The 17440-nt window shown below is 44.5% G+C and overlaps 1 protein-coding gene across 1 annotated transcript in view; it reads right to left on the minus strand.

The window, feature by feature from the left end:
- Positions 1 to 17440, minus strand: part of NSMAF (neutral sphingomyelinase activation associated factor) — a 158286-nt gene that overhangs the window by 124063 nt on the left and 16783 nt on the right. The window contains exon 2 of the mRNA XM_040354247.1: positions 7965 to 8054. Within this exon, the coding sequence (XP_040210181.1) occupies positions 7965 to 8054 (90 nt within the window). The remainder of the gene's footprint in view (positions 1 to 7964; positions 8055 to 17440) is intronic.

Raw genomic sequence — 17440 nt, forward strand, 5'->3', positions numbered from 1 at the left:
CGAACACACATGCAAGTCCCGCCCACATATGTAAACGCCATTCAAACCACACGTGAGGTATCGATGCGTGCGTTAGAGCGTGTGCAACAATTCTAGCACTAGACCTCCTCTGTAACTCTAAACTGGTAACCTGTAAAAAAAATAAAGCGTCGCCTATTGAGATTTTTAAGTACCGAAGTATGGCGCCATTCCATGAGTGTGCGCAATTTTAAAAGCATGACAAGTTAGGTATCTATTTACTCTGCGTATTATCATCCAAAAAAATTGGGCTAACTTTTACCGTTTTGTTATTTTTGCAACGACCGCCACTTTATTTCCTAGGGTGTCTGCTAAAAATATATATGTATTGTTTGGGGATTGCAAGTAATTTTCTAGCAATAAAATGATGATTATTACATGTAGGAGAGGAGTGGCAGAACTCACCCGGTATGTAAGTGGTTAAAATCAGTATCTTTTGCTAGAAAATTACTTAGAACTATAATTTCGGCCAAGAAAAATTGTGTTTTGCCGAAGGAGAAATCTTGCATGCGCAGTAGCGGTGGGTGAAACAGCGGCTCGTGACGTGACTCGTTGTGTGGACGGTATGCATCTTCCTCGTGGTTAAGACGCTGGACTGGCGTAAGCACATTCCCTGCGGTAGAGATGTTAGAATTGGAAGCACTTTCCCTGCGGACGGTCCTCGTAGTTGAGACACGCTGCTGGGAGAGGGCTTCACAGAGGCCTGCATATGAGAGTGGGCACTGTTCCTCCTGGATGGCTGCCATTACTACTATTCGCTGGTGAGCCTGCCCACTTTTCCCTTACTTAAACTGGCAATCCAACTATTATTATGGTACAGAAATTATAATCTTTCTTTCTATAGCAGTCAAACATGTATTACTTGGCCTTAAAACAGCGCAGCACTCTTGCCATGCAATACTAGTTAAAATGTCTGCACTGCAGTACATCCAACTTGTATCAAAAATATTTTATATATTGAACCAATTAAATTTGATTTGAAATTGAATTGATTGCATGCCATTTGTTTGAGTTATTCTGTAGTGGAGTTTAGTTTTTAAATTGATTTCATCCTTTTTTCTCCCCTCAGATTTCACTGCCACAACTGTATGCTATTATTCTGTGCTACCAGCAAAGGTAGACCATGTCTGCAGTGTGGAAATATTTTAAAGTTTCTGATAAAGACCCCAAATTTGCAATCTGCAGTCTTTGCTCAGCAGAAATTTCAAGAGGGGTACAGTGCCAAGGCATTTTTCAACAACAGGTTTGATATACCACCTGAAAACACGTCATCCAGAATAAAAGAAAACCGTGCCACTTCCAAAAAGTGCCTCAGGCTTAACACCCATCTGTCGCCACAGTCTTTGAAAAGGTTACAAAATTTGCAAGTGGCAGTCCCAAAGCTTGTGCCATTACAGATACAATTATGGAATTTATTGCATTAGACGACCAGCCATTCTCTGTTGTGGAGGACGTTGGGTTCCGTAGGCTCATGCAACATATTGGAGCCGCGTTACTCACTACCAAGCAGACGCTACTTTGCAGATACAGTAAAACCTTGAATTACAAGCATAATTTGTTCCAGAAACATGCTTGTAATCCAAAGCACTTGTATATCAAAGCAAAGTTGTATCTTCATTAAATGTAACCATATTGCTAACCATATTGCTTGCTTCTCTTTTATATTCAGTTGTGACACGACGCTACTCTTATATCAAAGACATCGCTTGTATATCAAGTCAAAATGTATTAAACATTTTTGCTCGTCTTGCAAAACGCTCTCAAACCAAGTTACTCCCAAACCAAGGTTTTACTGTACCTGTCTACCTGAATTGTTTTGCAGTGTTAGAAAACACGTTCATGAGCTCATGACTACAGACATAGCAATCAGTTTTACTATCAACATTTGGAGTTCAGATGTCAGCCCAACGAGCATGCTTAGCCCGACAGTGCAGTGGATAGAAAACACACGCGAGTTTGTTGGATCACATACGCAGCAGCAATATCTGACGCTTTAAAAACCATGCATGACACTTTGAGAAGTCCAATTGTCCGAGATGATGTGCGGAACATGACAAAAGCAATGGAGGACAGTGAACTTAAAAGCATACCGTGTATGGCACACACGCTGCAATTGGCTGTGAATGAAGGATTGCCGAGTCAGTGCACCATATCGGATAGCGTATCAAAAGGAAGAAAAATTGTGGGTCACTTTAAGAATTCTCGGCTTGCTTATTGCAGATTACAAGCTTTGCAGATACAGTTTGGAATGCCACCGAAACGACTGCAGCAAGATGTAGCCACTCGTTGGAACAGCACCTACTAGATATTATTTATGTTGTTATATTTACAGAAAAACTGTGAAACAGAACAACGGCCTTCTGCCATATTTCTGTTATGGTTAGTTGTTCTTTCATTTTATAACAGTTTGGGCCCTTTCACACATGCGGACCGTATGTCCGCTCTTTTATCCATCTGTTTACGGATGAAAAAAGGGACATGCATGTATCCCTATGAGATGGCAGGTGTCAGCGGATGAACATTCACTGACACCCAATGTCATCCGTCCCCGCTATGGTCCCATTCTGCAGACGGAGGAAAATCATATTTTTTCATCTGTCTGCAGAGCGGGATCCGCATGTCTGAAAGGACCCTAAGTTTTGCAATTTTTTGCACAGTAACTTTGCCATTAAATGGATATGAAACGGAATAGGAAAAGTAACACAGAGGTTGACTCGATTGATTTACTAGAACAACTGGGACAAAAAAAAAATATGGAAGCCAATTGGTTGACCTAATCTTCTACGCAGAGCTGCATCAGATTTTGCACTCTCCACTGGATCCAATGATCCAGAGGAGAGTGCAAAATCTGATGCAGCGCGGTTAGTTAACCAATCGGCTTCCATTTATTTGTAGAACTTTGAAGCTCATTGGCTAGCCTAATATACTTAGCTGCGCTAAATTTTTCAATCTCTCCAATTTTAGTAAATCAACTTCACAATCTCTGCTGCTTGGAAGTGGGCCCCAGACTGTTGCCTACATTTTTCCCTGCTGGCTTAACTGGACATCCCTCGCCTTAATGACTAGGGAAGTCAGTGGATAATGGTTACACTGTCTGAAAAATAAAACAAGACAGAGGGCACACTGGCCTAGTGCATTATTTTAAGCAAGACCTCTCTGAATGAATAACTAACTTGTATAGCGCTACAAATGCGAACTGAAACGCCTCAAAGCGCTTTTTGCAGCCAGTGTCTGCCTGGCTGGTGCAGTCATTTACCCCGTAGGATCTCGACACGCTTGGGACACACATTCATACACATATACTGGGCAAATTTGGACAAGATCCAATTAACCTACCAGCATGTCTTTGGAGTGTGGGAGGAAACCGGAGTACCCAGAGGAAACCCACGCAGACATAGGGAGAATATGCAAACTCCAGGCAGATGGTGTCGTGGTCGAATTTGAACCAGCGCCCCTTTTTGCTGCTAGGTGAAAGCGCTATCCACTACACCACTGTGCTGCCCCTCTCTCTCTCTCTCTCTTTGTTAATATGGTAACTTAAGTAATATACAGAACAAACCAAAAGGTGTACTATCAACCTTGTCGTCAAAGTAAGCTTCCAGTCCACAATACATCACATATAGCCTAGGACAACTGGAAAACCCAACAGGCTAACGTGTTTTGAGGACTTGCCTTTCTTCCAAGCTCTGGCTCTAGGGAAGAGGCAAGTCCTTGAAACACCTTAGCCTGTTGTTGGGTTTTCCATTTGTCCCACTCCCATTAGGTGATGTGAGTGATGATGTATTGTGGGCTAGAAGCTGGTGTTTTACTTCGACAACAAGCCTTGATTCAACTGACCTGGCGGCTTAGTAGTACGATATGCATCATAGCCTGTGCGCAGCCCATGCGCCCTCTGTATTGTTTACGGTTCTTCCATCGTTTAACAATATAAACAGTGCAAACAAATACCGTATGTCTACTGAAACATAGAGGCTCTTAGTCTTTACCATTTTTATATTATGCCTGTTTTTTGTTTTTATTTTATTTTCTTTTTTTATTATTAATTATGGTGCAATGTGCACTGACCGCAAGATATGTACAGTACTGTAGAGCTGCACGATTAATCATTCTAAGATCGTGATCTCGATTCTCCCCCCCCGCACGATCTACAGGCTGGATTAGCCGCGATTTTCGGATCTCCCCCGTCGGAACCACGGAACCAGCGTGGAATGCAAATGGCACCGATATCGGAACTGCTGCCAGCAACCGGAACTGACGTCAGTCAGCAGACTGTGCAAGCAACACGCAGTTTGCGGCTGGTTAATCATTTAATACAGCAAGGGGCGGATGCTTTCAGCAAGGGCAGATGTATGGTTATTAAGACAGCAAGTGGCGGATGTATGGTTACATCCCCTTTGAGAAAAAGCATCTGCCCCTTGCTGTCTTTATAACCAAACATCCGCCCCTTTGAGAAAATCATCCACCCCTTTGCTGTATTAAAAAAAAAAAAAAAATCATTCATAGGATTCCTATTTAAGGCTTTCAGAGCCCATAAGGAACTTTTCATCTGATCCCACATGCTCAAATTTAAATTTGTCAGATGAACACAATTTATTTTTTAATGTAGTCCTTATTGATGCAACAGTGGAAGAATGTACAAAAGAGCCGTTTATGAGCAAAGTCAGGTTAAAAAAAAAAAAAAAAAAAAAGGATGATACACAGAACCAATATCTCATTGCCCCCATGGTTATAATTTTTCAAGATGTTGCCATTCTACAAAAGTTTAACATTGCATTCTCCATGCGCCTTATAAAGCCGATTTTTCTTTTTTAAATTAACCATTTTAAAGAATCGTGAGAGAATTGTGATCTTTGGTCTAAGCAAAAGAATTGCGATTCTCATTTTTCCCAGAATTGTGCAGCTCTTTAATATATTTTGTATTTTATTTGATTTTATTTTCTGTGTCCACTGTCCAATATATGTGGGTTACTTTTTATGAAAGAACTTATTTACATTACTGAATTGTACTTTTTTTTTTTGTATTCAAACAATTAATGATTAAGTCGAATATTAACAACAAACATAATACAATTTTATAAATCAAGAAATATTTTTTTTTTTGTTTATTATAAAAAAAAAAAAGTAATTTTGGTATTGGCACCAAAAAAAATCGGTTCACCCCTAATTAATATATATATATTTTTGGCAGAGACCCTAGAGCAGGGGTATCAAACTGGAGGCCCTCCAGGTGTTTGCTGAACTACAAGTCCCACAACGCCTCTGCCTTTGGGAGTCATGCTTGTAACCGTCAGCCTTGCAATGCCTCATGGGACTTGTACATCCACAGCAGCTGTCAGTTTGACACCTGTGCTTAGAGAATAAAATAGCGGTTGTTGCAATATTTTATGTCGCACTGTATTTGCGCAGCGGTCTTTCAAATCCAATATTTTTAGAAAAAATACACTGTAATGATGTAAAAAATAAAAAACAGTAAAAGTTAGCCCATTTCTTTGTATAAATGTGAAAGATGTTACGCTACGAGAATCGTGATCTTTATTTTAAGTAAAAAAATTGTGATTCTCATTTTAGCCAGAATCGTGCAGCTCTCGTAAACAAATTCCCTAAATACACTTATATATAATTCACAATCCACCCTGAGACTGGTAAATCTACCATTTTAGGCTCCATGCACACTAGCTTAAAAAAAACGCCATTCCAAGGAGGAGTTTAGCGTTTTGCCTGTAGAAGCAATTAATGTTATCGTATGTGTCCATGCACATTGGGCCGTAGAGGTCTTTTTTAAGCTCAGCGTTTAGAGGCAAAAACCCCTTCTGTTTTGTGTTTTTGAGAGAGTTTGTCTGGCAGAAAAACGCTAAATGCTCATAAATCAGTGAAGCTATCATAGCAGCAGCATTGGGGTCCAAGCTGGCGAGGCAAATACTTTTAGGCCCAAACAAAAGTTGTATATGGATCAAGTAACCCACAGGGGAACACATGGTTACCAGAGAACAGAGATAAATATAATGCCTGCAAATTAAGTTAGATAAGCAAGTTAAACTTAATTTAAATAAATGTGACTGGACTTTGTTTAAGGCTTTATTCTTTATCATATAGGGAGCATGTGACTAGGTTACTGAGGTTGTAAGAAGTTGATTATAGAGCATGTAATCCATTTTAATTTGTATTTGATGAGAGATCACAAGGTTTGCTATGAATGTTGCTTAGTTGTGGTTTTTCAAGTGTCTTCAAAGACTAGCATGTGAGTTAAAGTGATTCTAAAAACCAAATGTTTTTTATATCTTAATTCTATATATTAGGATAAAAATAACTTTCTGTGTGCAGCAACTCCCCCACCCCCATTCTCCCCTAATGCTCACCTGAGCCTCCACCGATATTGCACGAGAGACTTGGCTGGCTGGGACTCTCCATCCTGATTGGCTGAGACAGCAGCGGAGCGCCATTGGCTCCCGCTGCTGTCAAAGTCGATAAGCCAATAGGGAGAGGGCGGGGCCGGGCTGTGGCTTTGTGTCTGAATGAACACACAGAGCAGAGGCTCAGGTGTCCCTATCGCAAGCTGCTTGCTGTGGGAACACTTGGCAAGGGAAGGGGAGCAGAAGCATCGAATAGGGACCCAAGAAGAGGATATGGCCTACTCTGCGCAACACCACTAAATGTTTATAACATGTTTTTTAATTTATTAATAAGAGACTTTAGTATTACTTCAACTAGTATAGTTTTCTATCGTGTTAATGTCCATATATGAGGGTATCTAAGCACCACCTTCTTCAGTGTAACCTTAATGCCCCCTCGTTTTTTACGCACATCTTTTCTTACAAAAGCATTTCAGCAGTACTGTGTCACCCGTTTCCTATTAGGATTCTCTTAAAGTGATTGTAAAGTCAAGTTTTTTTTTTCTCTCTAAAAATAACAAACATATTATACTTGCCTGCCCTGTGCAGTGGTTTTTCACAGAGCAGCCCAGATCCTCCTCAAGGTCCCTCTTCCGCTCTCCTGGTCCCTCTACCCTGTCGCGGGCCCACATAGCAAGCAGTTTGCTATGGGGGCACCCAAGCTGAGTCACAGCTCCCTGTGTCCATACAGAGACAGAACCCTGGTTCGGCCCCGCCCCCGCTCTCTCCTGATTGGCTTACTGACTGAGTGACAGCAGCGGGAGCCAATGACGCTGCTGCTGTGTCTCAGACAATCAGGAGAGTCCAGGATGACCGAGGAACTCGTGGACATTGCTACAGAGAGATGGGGCTTAAGTATTAGGGGAGCTGCTGCACACGGAAGGTTTTTTATCTTAATGCATCAAGAAAAAAAACTCTGACTTTACAACCACTTTAAGTATGCTTATTAAAACTGAAAAGCGTAGCTCAGTGCCTACAGGGTTCAAAACAGACTCTTAAAAGCATATGTAATCCCTCCCCTTGTAAAACAAACCATTCAGTTTAAAACTGAAAATGAAAGGGAAAACTCACAAACATTCACATACAAATCTTCGAGAGCTGGGGGAGGAGAAGCAGCAATACACTGGTCTTGCCAGCAAATGGTTGTGCAGGAGGGGCGTGTCCGCACCATCGTGATTATTGCAGGAGAGCAGGCTGAGTTCCCAGTACAGCCAGAAAACGGACTACGCTGTGCTCTCAGTCTTTACTTTTTGTGGTTGGTTTTTAATATATATAAAAAAAAAAAAAAAACATAGATTTCACACAAAGGAAGCAATACAAAGAGAACAGGATACATTTTTTTTTACAGCAGGCACATATCAGGAATTAGAAATTCTGGGTTGACATATTCTTTAAGTATCTATCTACATCTATACCAACAAATTGGTGTCCAGAGAAGTAATCTGGGTGTATACAGGGTTATCAAATGACTGTAGAATGACCCAGCTAATGCAAAACTGCAAGGATCATCTACCATCTTAACAATTGCTTAAGTAAATGCAATTTTTTTGTTTTTACCTTTCTGATGAATTCAATTCTCTAGAGATCTGGTGGGCTATGTGTTGCTCAAAAAAATATTCTTCCAAATCCAACAGCAACAGAGAAAACCTGTATGAACAAGCAAACAAACATAAGTACTACATCAGATTTTATCTTTATTTTTCCACTACAGGCTAGGTTCACATCTGTGGCGGTATGCGTGGAAATTGCACGAGTTCCCACACCCGAATGAAGATGCACACAAAATGTGCTGCATTTAAGAACATGGGGGTGCCATTAACTCTTAATAATCAATACATCCAAACCCATATGAAAATAATCCACACACAATCGGTAAGGTTGGATAAAAACACCAGCCAAACCTGTACTGTGAGTGACTTTATGTCAATAGTAATCTCAGTATCTCTGTATGTTGCGATCGTTAAGGTGCCCATCTAACAGTTATTTGAATCTATCAATGTTTCCTGCTGATACCACTGCTTGTGAAATTGAATTCCACATCCTTACCGCTCTGACAGTAAAGAACTCTCTATGCAGTTTAAAGAGATTGTAAAGTCTCTTTTTTTTTTCTATAAAAACAAACATGTTATACTTACCACCTCAGTGCAGTGGTTTTGTACAGAGTAGCCCTGATCCTCCTCTTCTCGGGTCCCTGGCTGGAGCTCCTGGTCCCTCCCTCCTGTTGAATGCCCCCACAGCAAGCAGCTTGCCATGGGGGCAGCCAAGTCAAGCTGCATCTCTGTGTATCCATTCAGACGTGGAGCTGTCGTTTGGCTCCAACGCCCACTCTCGGTTGGCCGAGTTTGATTGACAGCAGCGGGAGCCAAATGGCGCCACTGTTGTGTCTCAGCCAATCAGGAGAGAGAGTCTGGGATGGTTGAGGGACTCATGGATATCACTGGATGGAGAGGGGAGCGCAGGTAAGTGTTAGGGGGGCACTGCACACAGAAGGCTTTTTATCCATCCTGGATTCCTCTAGTGGTTCTCCTATAGTGGGTAACTTGCATTCATATTTTTAGCCCCCAAATGCATGATTTAACATTTTTCAACATTAAACCTCAGTTGCCAAGTAGTTGCCTACCCCATTATTTTATTTAGGTCTTTTTGTAAGGTTTCCACATATAGTTGTGAAGTTATTGCCCTGCTTAGCTTTGTATCATCAGCAAACACTGAGATTGAGCTATTTATACCAACCTCTATATTGTTTAATTTATTCATAAACAGAATTGGTCCTAGGACAGATCCTTGGGGGACCCTGCTTACCACTCCAGATTATTCTAAGTACTCACTATTTATCACTACCCTTTGGACAAGCCCCTGTAACCAGTTTCCAATCCAGGTACAGTAGGTGAACCCGATTTTGTGTCAATCTCGCTCTCTTTCTCAGCGAGATTGAGCACCTACGAGCCCCATCGCGGGAGCCAGCGCCGAGCTGGCTTGCCGCGATGGATACAGAGCCGTCATAGAAGCGACGGGAGATCCGACTTGGATTCCCGCCAATTCTACACGTGTGCGGCGTTTGTTATGAATCCTGAAGGGGAAGTCCCCGCCGGATTTTAAATAAAAATCCGGCATGGGTCCCCCCTCAGGAGCATACCGGGCCCTTAGGTCTGTTATGGGTTGTAAGGAGAGCCCCCCTACGCCGGAAAAAACGGCGTAGGGGGTCCCCCTACAATCCATACCAGACCCGTATCCAAAGCACGCTACCCGGCCAGCCAGGAAGGGAGTGGGGACGAGCGAGCGCCCCCCCCCTCCTGAGCCGTACCAGGCTGCATGCCCTCAACATGGGGGGGTTGGGTGCTCTGGGGCAGGGGGGCGCACTGCGGCCCCCCCCCACCTCCGAGCACCCTGTCCCCATGTTGATGAGGACAGGGCCCCTTCCCGACAACCCTGGCCGTTGGTTGTCGGGGTATGCGGGCGGGAGGCTTATCGGAATCTGGGAGCCCCCTTTAATAAGGGGGCCCCCAGATACCGGCCCCCCACCCTAAGTGAATGAGTATGGGGTACATCGTACCCCTACCCATTCACCTGCAAGAAAAGTGGTAAAAACACAAATAAACCACACAGTGTATTAAAATATTTTATTTTTCTGCTCCGGAGGCCGCCCCCTGTCTTCTTTATTAGCTCTTTTACCAGGGGGGGCTTCTTCTTTGACGTCTTCGGGTGGGTGGGGGCCGCCGTCTGGTTCTCTTCCACCGCCGGGGGGGGGGGGGGCTTTTAAAAAAGCCCCCACCCCCCCGGCGGGTTTCCTCCGGCGTCTTCGGCGGGGCTCTTCTTCTTCCGCTATCCCGACGGGTCTTCTCAACTCTCCGGGGTTCTCCTTCTGTCTTCGCCGCTCTCCGTTGTTGACTCGGCGCACCCCGGTTCTTCGTCTCGCTGTCCGGTGTCTTCTTCCGTGATGTACGTCTTCTCCTTCCGTGCTGTGATGAGTTCTTCTTCCGTGCTGTGACGTCATGTTCTTCACTTCTCTCCTTCTCCCGATGTTGCCACGCCGGTCCTCCTCGCTGAAATGACGGATGCGCGCCTTGCATCGGACCTATATAGGCCTCACAGTCCCATCATGCTCTGTACCTACCCATGTGATACCTACCACGTGGTAGGTATCACATGGGTAGGTACAGAGCATGATGGGACTGTGAGGCCTATATAGGTCCGATGCAAGGCGCGCATCCGTCATTTCAGCGAGGAGGACCGGCGTGGCAACATCGGGAGAAGGAGAGAAGTGAAGAACATGACGTCACAGCACGGAAGAAGAACTCATCACAGCACGGAAGGAGAAGACGTACATCACGGAAGAAGACACCGGACAGCGAGACGAAGAACCGGGGTGCGCCGAGTCAACAACGGAGAGCGGCGAAGACAGAAGGAGAACCCCGGAGAGTTGAGAAGACCCGTCGGGATAGCGGAAGAAGAAGAGCCCCGCCGAAGACGCCGGAGGAAACCCGCCGGGGGGGTGGGGGCTTTTTTAAAAGCCACCCCCCCCCGGCGGTGGAAGAGAACCAGACGGCGGCCCCCACCCACCCGAAGACGTCAAAGAAGAAGCCCCCCCTGGTAAAAGAGCTAATAAAGAAGACAGGGGGCGGCCTCCGGAGCAGAAAAATAAAATATTTTAATACACTGTGTGGTTTATTTGTGTTTTTAACCACTTTTCTTGCAGGTGAATGGGTAGGGGTACGATGTACCCCATACTCATTCACTTAGGGTGGGGGGCCGGTATCTGGGGGCCCCCTTATTAAAGGGGGCTCCCAGATTCCGATAAGCCTCCCGCCCGCATACCCCGACAACCAACGGCCAGGGTTGTCGGGAAGGGGCCCTGTCCTCATCAACATGGGGACAGGGTGCTCTGAGGTGGGGGGGGGCCGCAGTGCGCCCCCCTGCCCCAGAGCACCCAACCCCCCCATGTTGAGGGCATGCAGCCTGGTACGGCTCAGGAGGGGGGGGCGCTCGCTCGTCCCCACTCCCTTCCTGGCTGGCCGGGTAGCGTGCTTTGGATACGGGTCTGGTATGGATTGTAGGGGGACCCCCTACGCCGTTTTTTTCGGCGTAGGGGGGCTCTCCTTACAACCCATAACAGACCTAAGGGCCCGGTATGCTCCTGAGGGGGGGACCCATGCCGGATTTTTATTTAAAATCCGGCGGGGACTTCCCCCTCAGGATTCATAACAAACGCCGCACACGTGTAGAATTGGCGGGAATCCAAGTCGGATCTCCCGTCGCTTCTATGACGCGCTTGCTGGGATGTGCTGTCACTATTCCAGTGAGTGCGAGATGTCGGCGAGATCTCGGCACCCTGTCGCCGAGTATCAGCGCGACGCTGTCGTGCTAAAAGCACAATATCACAAACACCTACTGTATACCACCCTGTGGTTCATGCTAGGGTTGTCCCGATACCACTTTTTTGAGACCGAGTACAAGTACTTTTTTTCAAGTACTCGCCAATACCGATACTTTTTTTTGAAGGTCATTAGGGGAGGGGGGGGGTAGTGGATTGTCAGTGTGTTTTTTTATTTCATTATTATTTACATTTTATTTTTTTAAATTATTTATTGCATTTTTTTTTTAATCAGCCCTGTTGGGGGGGGGGGGGGCTTTGGTGAGATATCAGGGGTCTTAACAGATCTCTGACATCTCCCCTTTAAGACAGAGAAAGGGACAAAGGACACAGATTCCCCAGTCCCTTTCTCTGCAGCCTCCGCTGAAATTAATAGAGAGAAGCTTCTCTCCCTTCATAAAATGAAGCATCGTAAACACAGGTTACGATGTTCAGTTATGTGAATGGACAGAGTCAGTGATCACTGACTCTGTCCATTCGGAAAAGGTAGGAGCCGGATTTAGCGGCTCCTACCTCCGCTCTCCATCCTGACAGATCGAGGGATGAGAGCGGCACGGAGGGGGACAAGACAGCACGTGGGGGAGAGCGGCACGGAGGGGGACAAGACAGCACGTGGGGGAGAGCGGCACGGAGGGGGACAAGACAGCACGTGGGGGAGAGCGGCACGGAGGGGGACAAGACAGCACGTGGGGGAGAGCGGCACGGAGGGGGACAAGACAGCACGTGGGGGAGAGCGGCACGGAGGGGGACAAGACAGCACGTGGGGGAGAGCGGCACGGAGGGGGACAAGACAGCACATGGGGGAGAGCGGCACGGAGGGGGACAAGACAGCACGTGGGGGGAGAGCGGCACGGAGGGGGACAAGACAGCACGTGGGGGGGGGAGCGGCACGGAGGGGGACAAGACAGCACGTGGGGGAGAGCGGCACGGAGAGGGACAAGACAGCATGGGGGGAGCGGCACGGAGGGGGACAAGACAGCACGTGGGGGAGAGCGGCACGGAGAGGGACAAGACAGCTTGAGGGGAGAGCGGCACAAGACAGCACGTGGGGGAGAGCGGCACGGAGGGGGACAAGACAGCATGGGGGGAGAGCGGCACGGAGAAGACTTGTAACTCCCCCCACCACCCAATACCTGACTGCCCAGGTATCGGGTGAAGCATCGGAGCATTTCAGCCGAGTACAAGTACTCGGGAAATGCTCTGTACCGATACTAGTATTGGTATCGGGACATCCCTAGTTAATGCCAACAGACCTCAGTTTGTAAAGTAAGCATTTATGAGGGACTGTATTAAATGCACTTGCAAAATCCAGGTATACCACGTCCACAGGCCTACCTTTATCTACAGGGCAGCTCACGTTCTCATAGAATATTATATTTGTCTGGCAAGAACGATCCTTCATGAATCCATGCCGATTACTACCAATGATATAATTTTAACCAGAAAATCCTTGGATAAAGTCCCTTATCAGCCTCTCCAATAGTTTACAAACTATTGATGTTAGACTGATCAGCCTGTAGTTTCCAGGGGTGTATCTGAGCCCTTTTTAAAATATTGGTACCACGGTTTCTCTAATCAACTGGAAACGTTCTAGTCAGTAAACTGTCCATAAAAATTGCGAACGGTCTAGCCATCACCTTAGTAAGTTCCTTAACCACATAGCAACCAACGCATGCACATTTAAGTCGACACAATGGCACAGGCAGGCAAATGGGCGTACCTGTACGTCCCTTTAAATTTGCCGCCCAGCCGCCACATGCGCGCCTCGTGAGTGCACTCGTGGGTCCCGGGACAGCATTGTCCAGACAGAGGGTCAGGAGTCATGCAGCCCTGAAGAATGAAAACCCTGCTACAAGCTTTAACCAGACCCTGATAGAAGTCACAAGACTGCTATATACTGCTGATGAGAAAAGGTATTTAGCAGTTTGTATTTACTAAAATAATTGTATTTCCATGTTCTGTGTACTGTGGGAGACCAGATATAGTGAATGCAGGGTCCTGGGTTTAGTAACACTTTAACCTTCCTGGCGGTAATTCCGAGTGTGGCTCGGGGTTAATTTTCAGTACCAAAAGCGGTAACCCCGAGCCACACTCGGGATTGCATTGCAGTATCCTGGTACAGCTTACATAGCTTGTCCTTAAGATCCTGCGATGTCACCCCACTGTGTCCTCCGCCGGATCATTTGCCCAACGTATGACGGTTACGTGCTCCATTCTCTGTGAGCGACACATGGCGACGGAGTCCAACTGTAAATTCAAAAATGTACACAAAACATAACACACTGTATTCTGTAAGTTACATTACAGGGTGATCCCTTCAGGCAACTAGATATTCAACATTACATGTCATCAATTGGAAAGTCACTTCTTTTTATGGACTATTATTTCACACATTAGATTGTGTGATCATTTCACTGATCCAGCATCGCATTGGTTACGGTGTTTGGTCTTCATATGGACTTTTTCACATCCATTAAGGTGTAATCTAATATACATATGATTTTTGATTTATGTCACTATAAGTATTGTGCACAACATACTTAGCGCTGCACTATTATTCCACATTACTGTATCAAATAATTTCACATCCCTTTTATCCCTAGTGCTTTGTTCAGTGCCCTGCATGCACATTTATATTATATATACTGGCCCAGATTCAGGTAGAATTTGCCCCTTTTTTACGGAGGCACAGGGCAGCATTTTTGCCCTGCGCCCCCGCAAATTTGCTGCGCGCGATTCACGGAGCAGGAGCTCCGTAAATTGTGTGTGCGCTCTTTAAAATTGCCCTGCGTAAGGGCGCCTAATGTAAATGATCCCGTAGGGGGCGGGAATCATTTAAATTAGGCGTGCATTGCGGCAAATGACGTCGCAAGGACGTAATTTGCTTCCAAGTGAACGTGAATGGCGTCCAGCGCAAACGACGTGAAATTCAAATTTCACGAAGCGGGAACGGCGGGTATACTTTAGCATTGGCTGCCCCTACTATTAGAAGGGGCAGCCTTACGCTAAAGACGCCGTACGGAAACTCCGTAACTTGCGTACGCAGAGTCCGCGCAACATTGTGAATCGGTGTTAGTATGCAATTTGCATACTATACACTGAGCACAATGGGAGCGCCCCCTAGCGGTCATCGCAAGAATGCAGCCTAAAATCTGCGTGGCATAAGAGCCTTATGCCACGCAGATTTTAGGCTGCAGTCGGCGTTACGATGTTCCTGAATCAGGAGCATTCGTAACGCCGGAGCAAGTCAGCAATTGCGCTGTGTAACTATGGTTACGCAGGCGCAATTGCTCTCTGAATCTGGGCCACTGTTTTTTTCTGCCTGGAAACTTGAGATTGTCCATAGCAACCAAAAAGTGTCCCTTTACGTCAAAAGCGGTTTGAGACCAGCTAGAAAACAGCGATAGTGAATTAGAATCACTTGCAGAATTGAGCGATAGTGATTCGTGGGGAAAACGGTCATCAGACACTGAAAGTGACGACAGCAACAATTCTGCAAATGAGGATTTAACTGAGGGAGGTGAAATCATGACATAAATATTTTATGAAATAAAAACATGTTAAAAAACAAAAGAATGAAACCTAGATTAGTTATTTTTGGAAATGGCAATTTAGTTACATCATAGCAGCTTAGAAATGAACAGTTCTTTCATTGTCCCATTCTGTCTATAAAAAATGGATTGTTATGCACCTAATTAATGCAGCTAAATTATGCACCCCGACACACTGGAAAGATGCCTCTCCCCCTTCCATTTCAGAATGGATTCATAGAATTGCTGAAATGGAAGACTTGATCCAACAATCAAGAGACACTCCAAAAAAAGTCCATGAAAAATGGGCTTGCTGGCTCCATTTGACCAATTCTACAGAATATACGAAAATTATCTCAACTTGATATTAATACCTTCCTAAAAATGTTGTTACTGTCAATTAAACAGGTATATTTATATAAGAACTATCGTATGAATCTTCTCTCTTAATCCCCTTCACCCCTTGGTTTGTGAATTTTTACTTTCCGTTGGAGATTCCTGGATTATATTTCCCTCTTTGATGTATATTATTTGATATTTGATAGCGTATTCTCACACTCATCTGTTGATCTCAATTGTATTCCATATTCTTTATACAATGTTGTCATTTATTTGTCAAATTGTTGTCTGAATGTAATGATACTTAATTGCTTACTTGTTTTGTTACTTATTTTGAAATACCAATAAATATTTTGAACCATAAATGAACAGTTCTTTGTAAACAATAAAATATTTTAATAGGAGGTTGGGCTAGCTGACCCTGGCGTGGCTCTTTATTAGTAATATTAGAATACAAAAGGGGATTTTTTTAGTCCAATACACAGAACATGGTTTAGAATCTAAGATAAATTGTCTGTGCCTTTCCACTATTACTCCATATATAGCATATTTTCAAAGAGAACCTTTCTATTCTCCAAGTGAAACACAGTGGTGCCTTTATAATCCACTCTGTCACGATGAATTGCAATTCTTATGTGAACTTCAAAGGAAACAAAATTCTGTTCCCGTTGACGTTTTGTTGAAAGTTATTATGAAAACCCTGCCAGGGTCATTCACATGTGGGCAGTGACTCTACCTTCTCCATCTTGGATGAGAAGCAAGATGGTAGTACCCAATAGGGGCATTTCTGCTGATAAATGCTATATGACCCTATAGTAATTTTACCTTAAAGTGGTGGTAAAGTCAAAACGTTTTTTTATCATATGTAAAAATGTGTACTACAGCGCTACTAATAATTAGTGAAAAACAAAAACACAAGTAATCACCAAATGAAAAAAGCTGCAAATAATGGAGGTGAACTAAACCCAAAAGTGAATCGAAAATATATAAAATGCGCTAAATTCAATTAAATGTGTACTACCGATACAGCATAAAATAAGTCACGTGGCGAGTGACGCAACGCGTGGGATAGAAGCTTATGCGATGGGACTTTCGATCTCTCATGGAATGAGGAGTCCAGAGCACTGAGCGGCATTATACACTTTATAGCCCCAGAGGATCCGTGAGTGCACACACGAATTAGATGTCATTAGCCCATGCTAAACAGTATTGCGCTATGTTTGTTTTTCCTCTCTCTTTTTTGGTGCACACATATATGCTTAAACATTGTTACAAGCAGAGCCCCCTTGTGGGAAAACATCTGAGCGGTGCTGGAGTGTGTTTCATTAACCCTGTGACTCCTGAGCCAGGTTCTGCTAGCAGTATTGTCACTGTGTATTTACACAACATTGGGAATTGATTTCATGTCATCGCTCTTTTTATGCTGTATCGGCAGTACACATTTAGTTGAATTTAGCGCATTTATATATTTTCGTTTTTTTTATCATAACCACTTCAGCCCCGGACCATTTGGCTGCCCAAAGACCAGAGCACTTTTAGCGATTCGGCACTGCGTCGCTTTAACTGACAATTGCGTAGTTGTGCGACATGACTCCCAATCAAAATTGACGTCCTTTTTCCCACAACTAGAGCTAAAATTGCAATAAGCGTTTATTGATTGGTTTGCGCAAAAGTTATAGTGTCTACAAAATAGGGGATAGTTTTATGGCATTTTTTATTACTATATATTTTTTTTCACTAGTATTGGCGGCGATCAGCGATTTTTACCGTGACTGCGACATTATGGTGGACAT

This window comes from Rana temporaria, chromosome 5 (assembly GCF_905171775.1).
Source record: "Rana temporaria chromosome 5, aRanTem1.1, whole genome shotgun sequence".
NCBI lineage: Eukaryota > Metazoa > Chordata > Amphibia > Anura > Ranidae > Rana > Rana temporaria.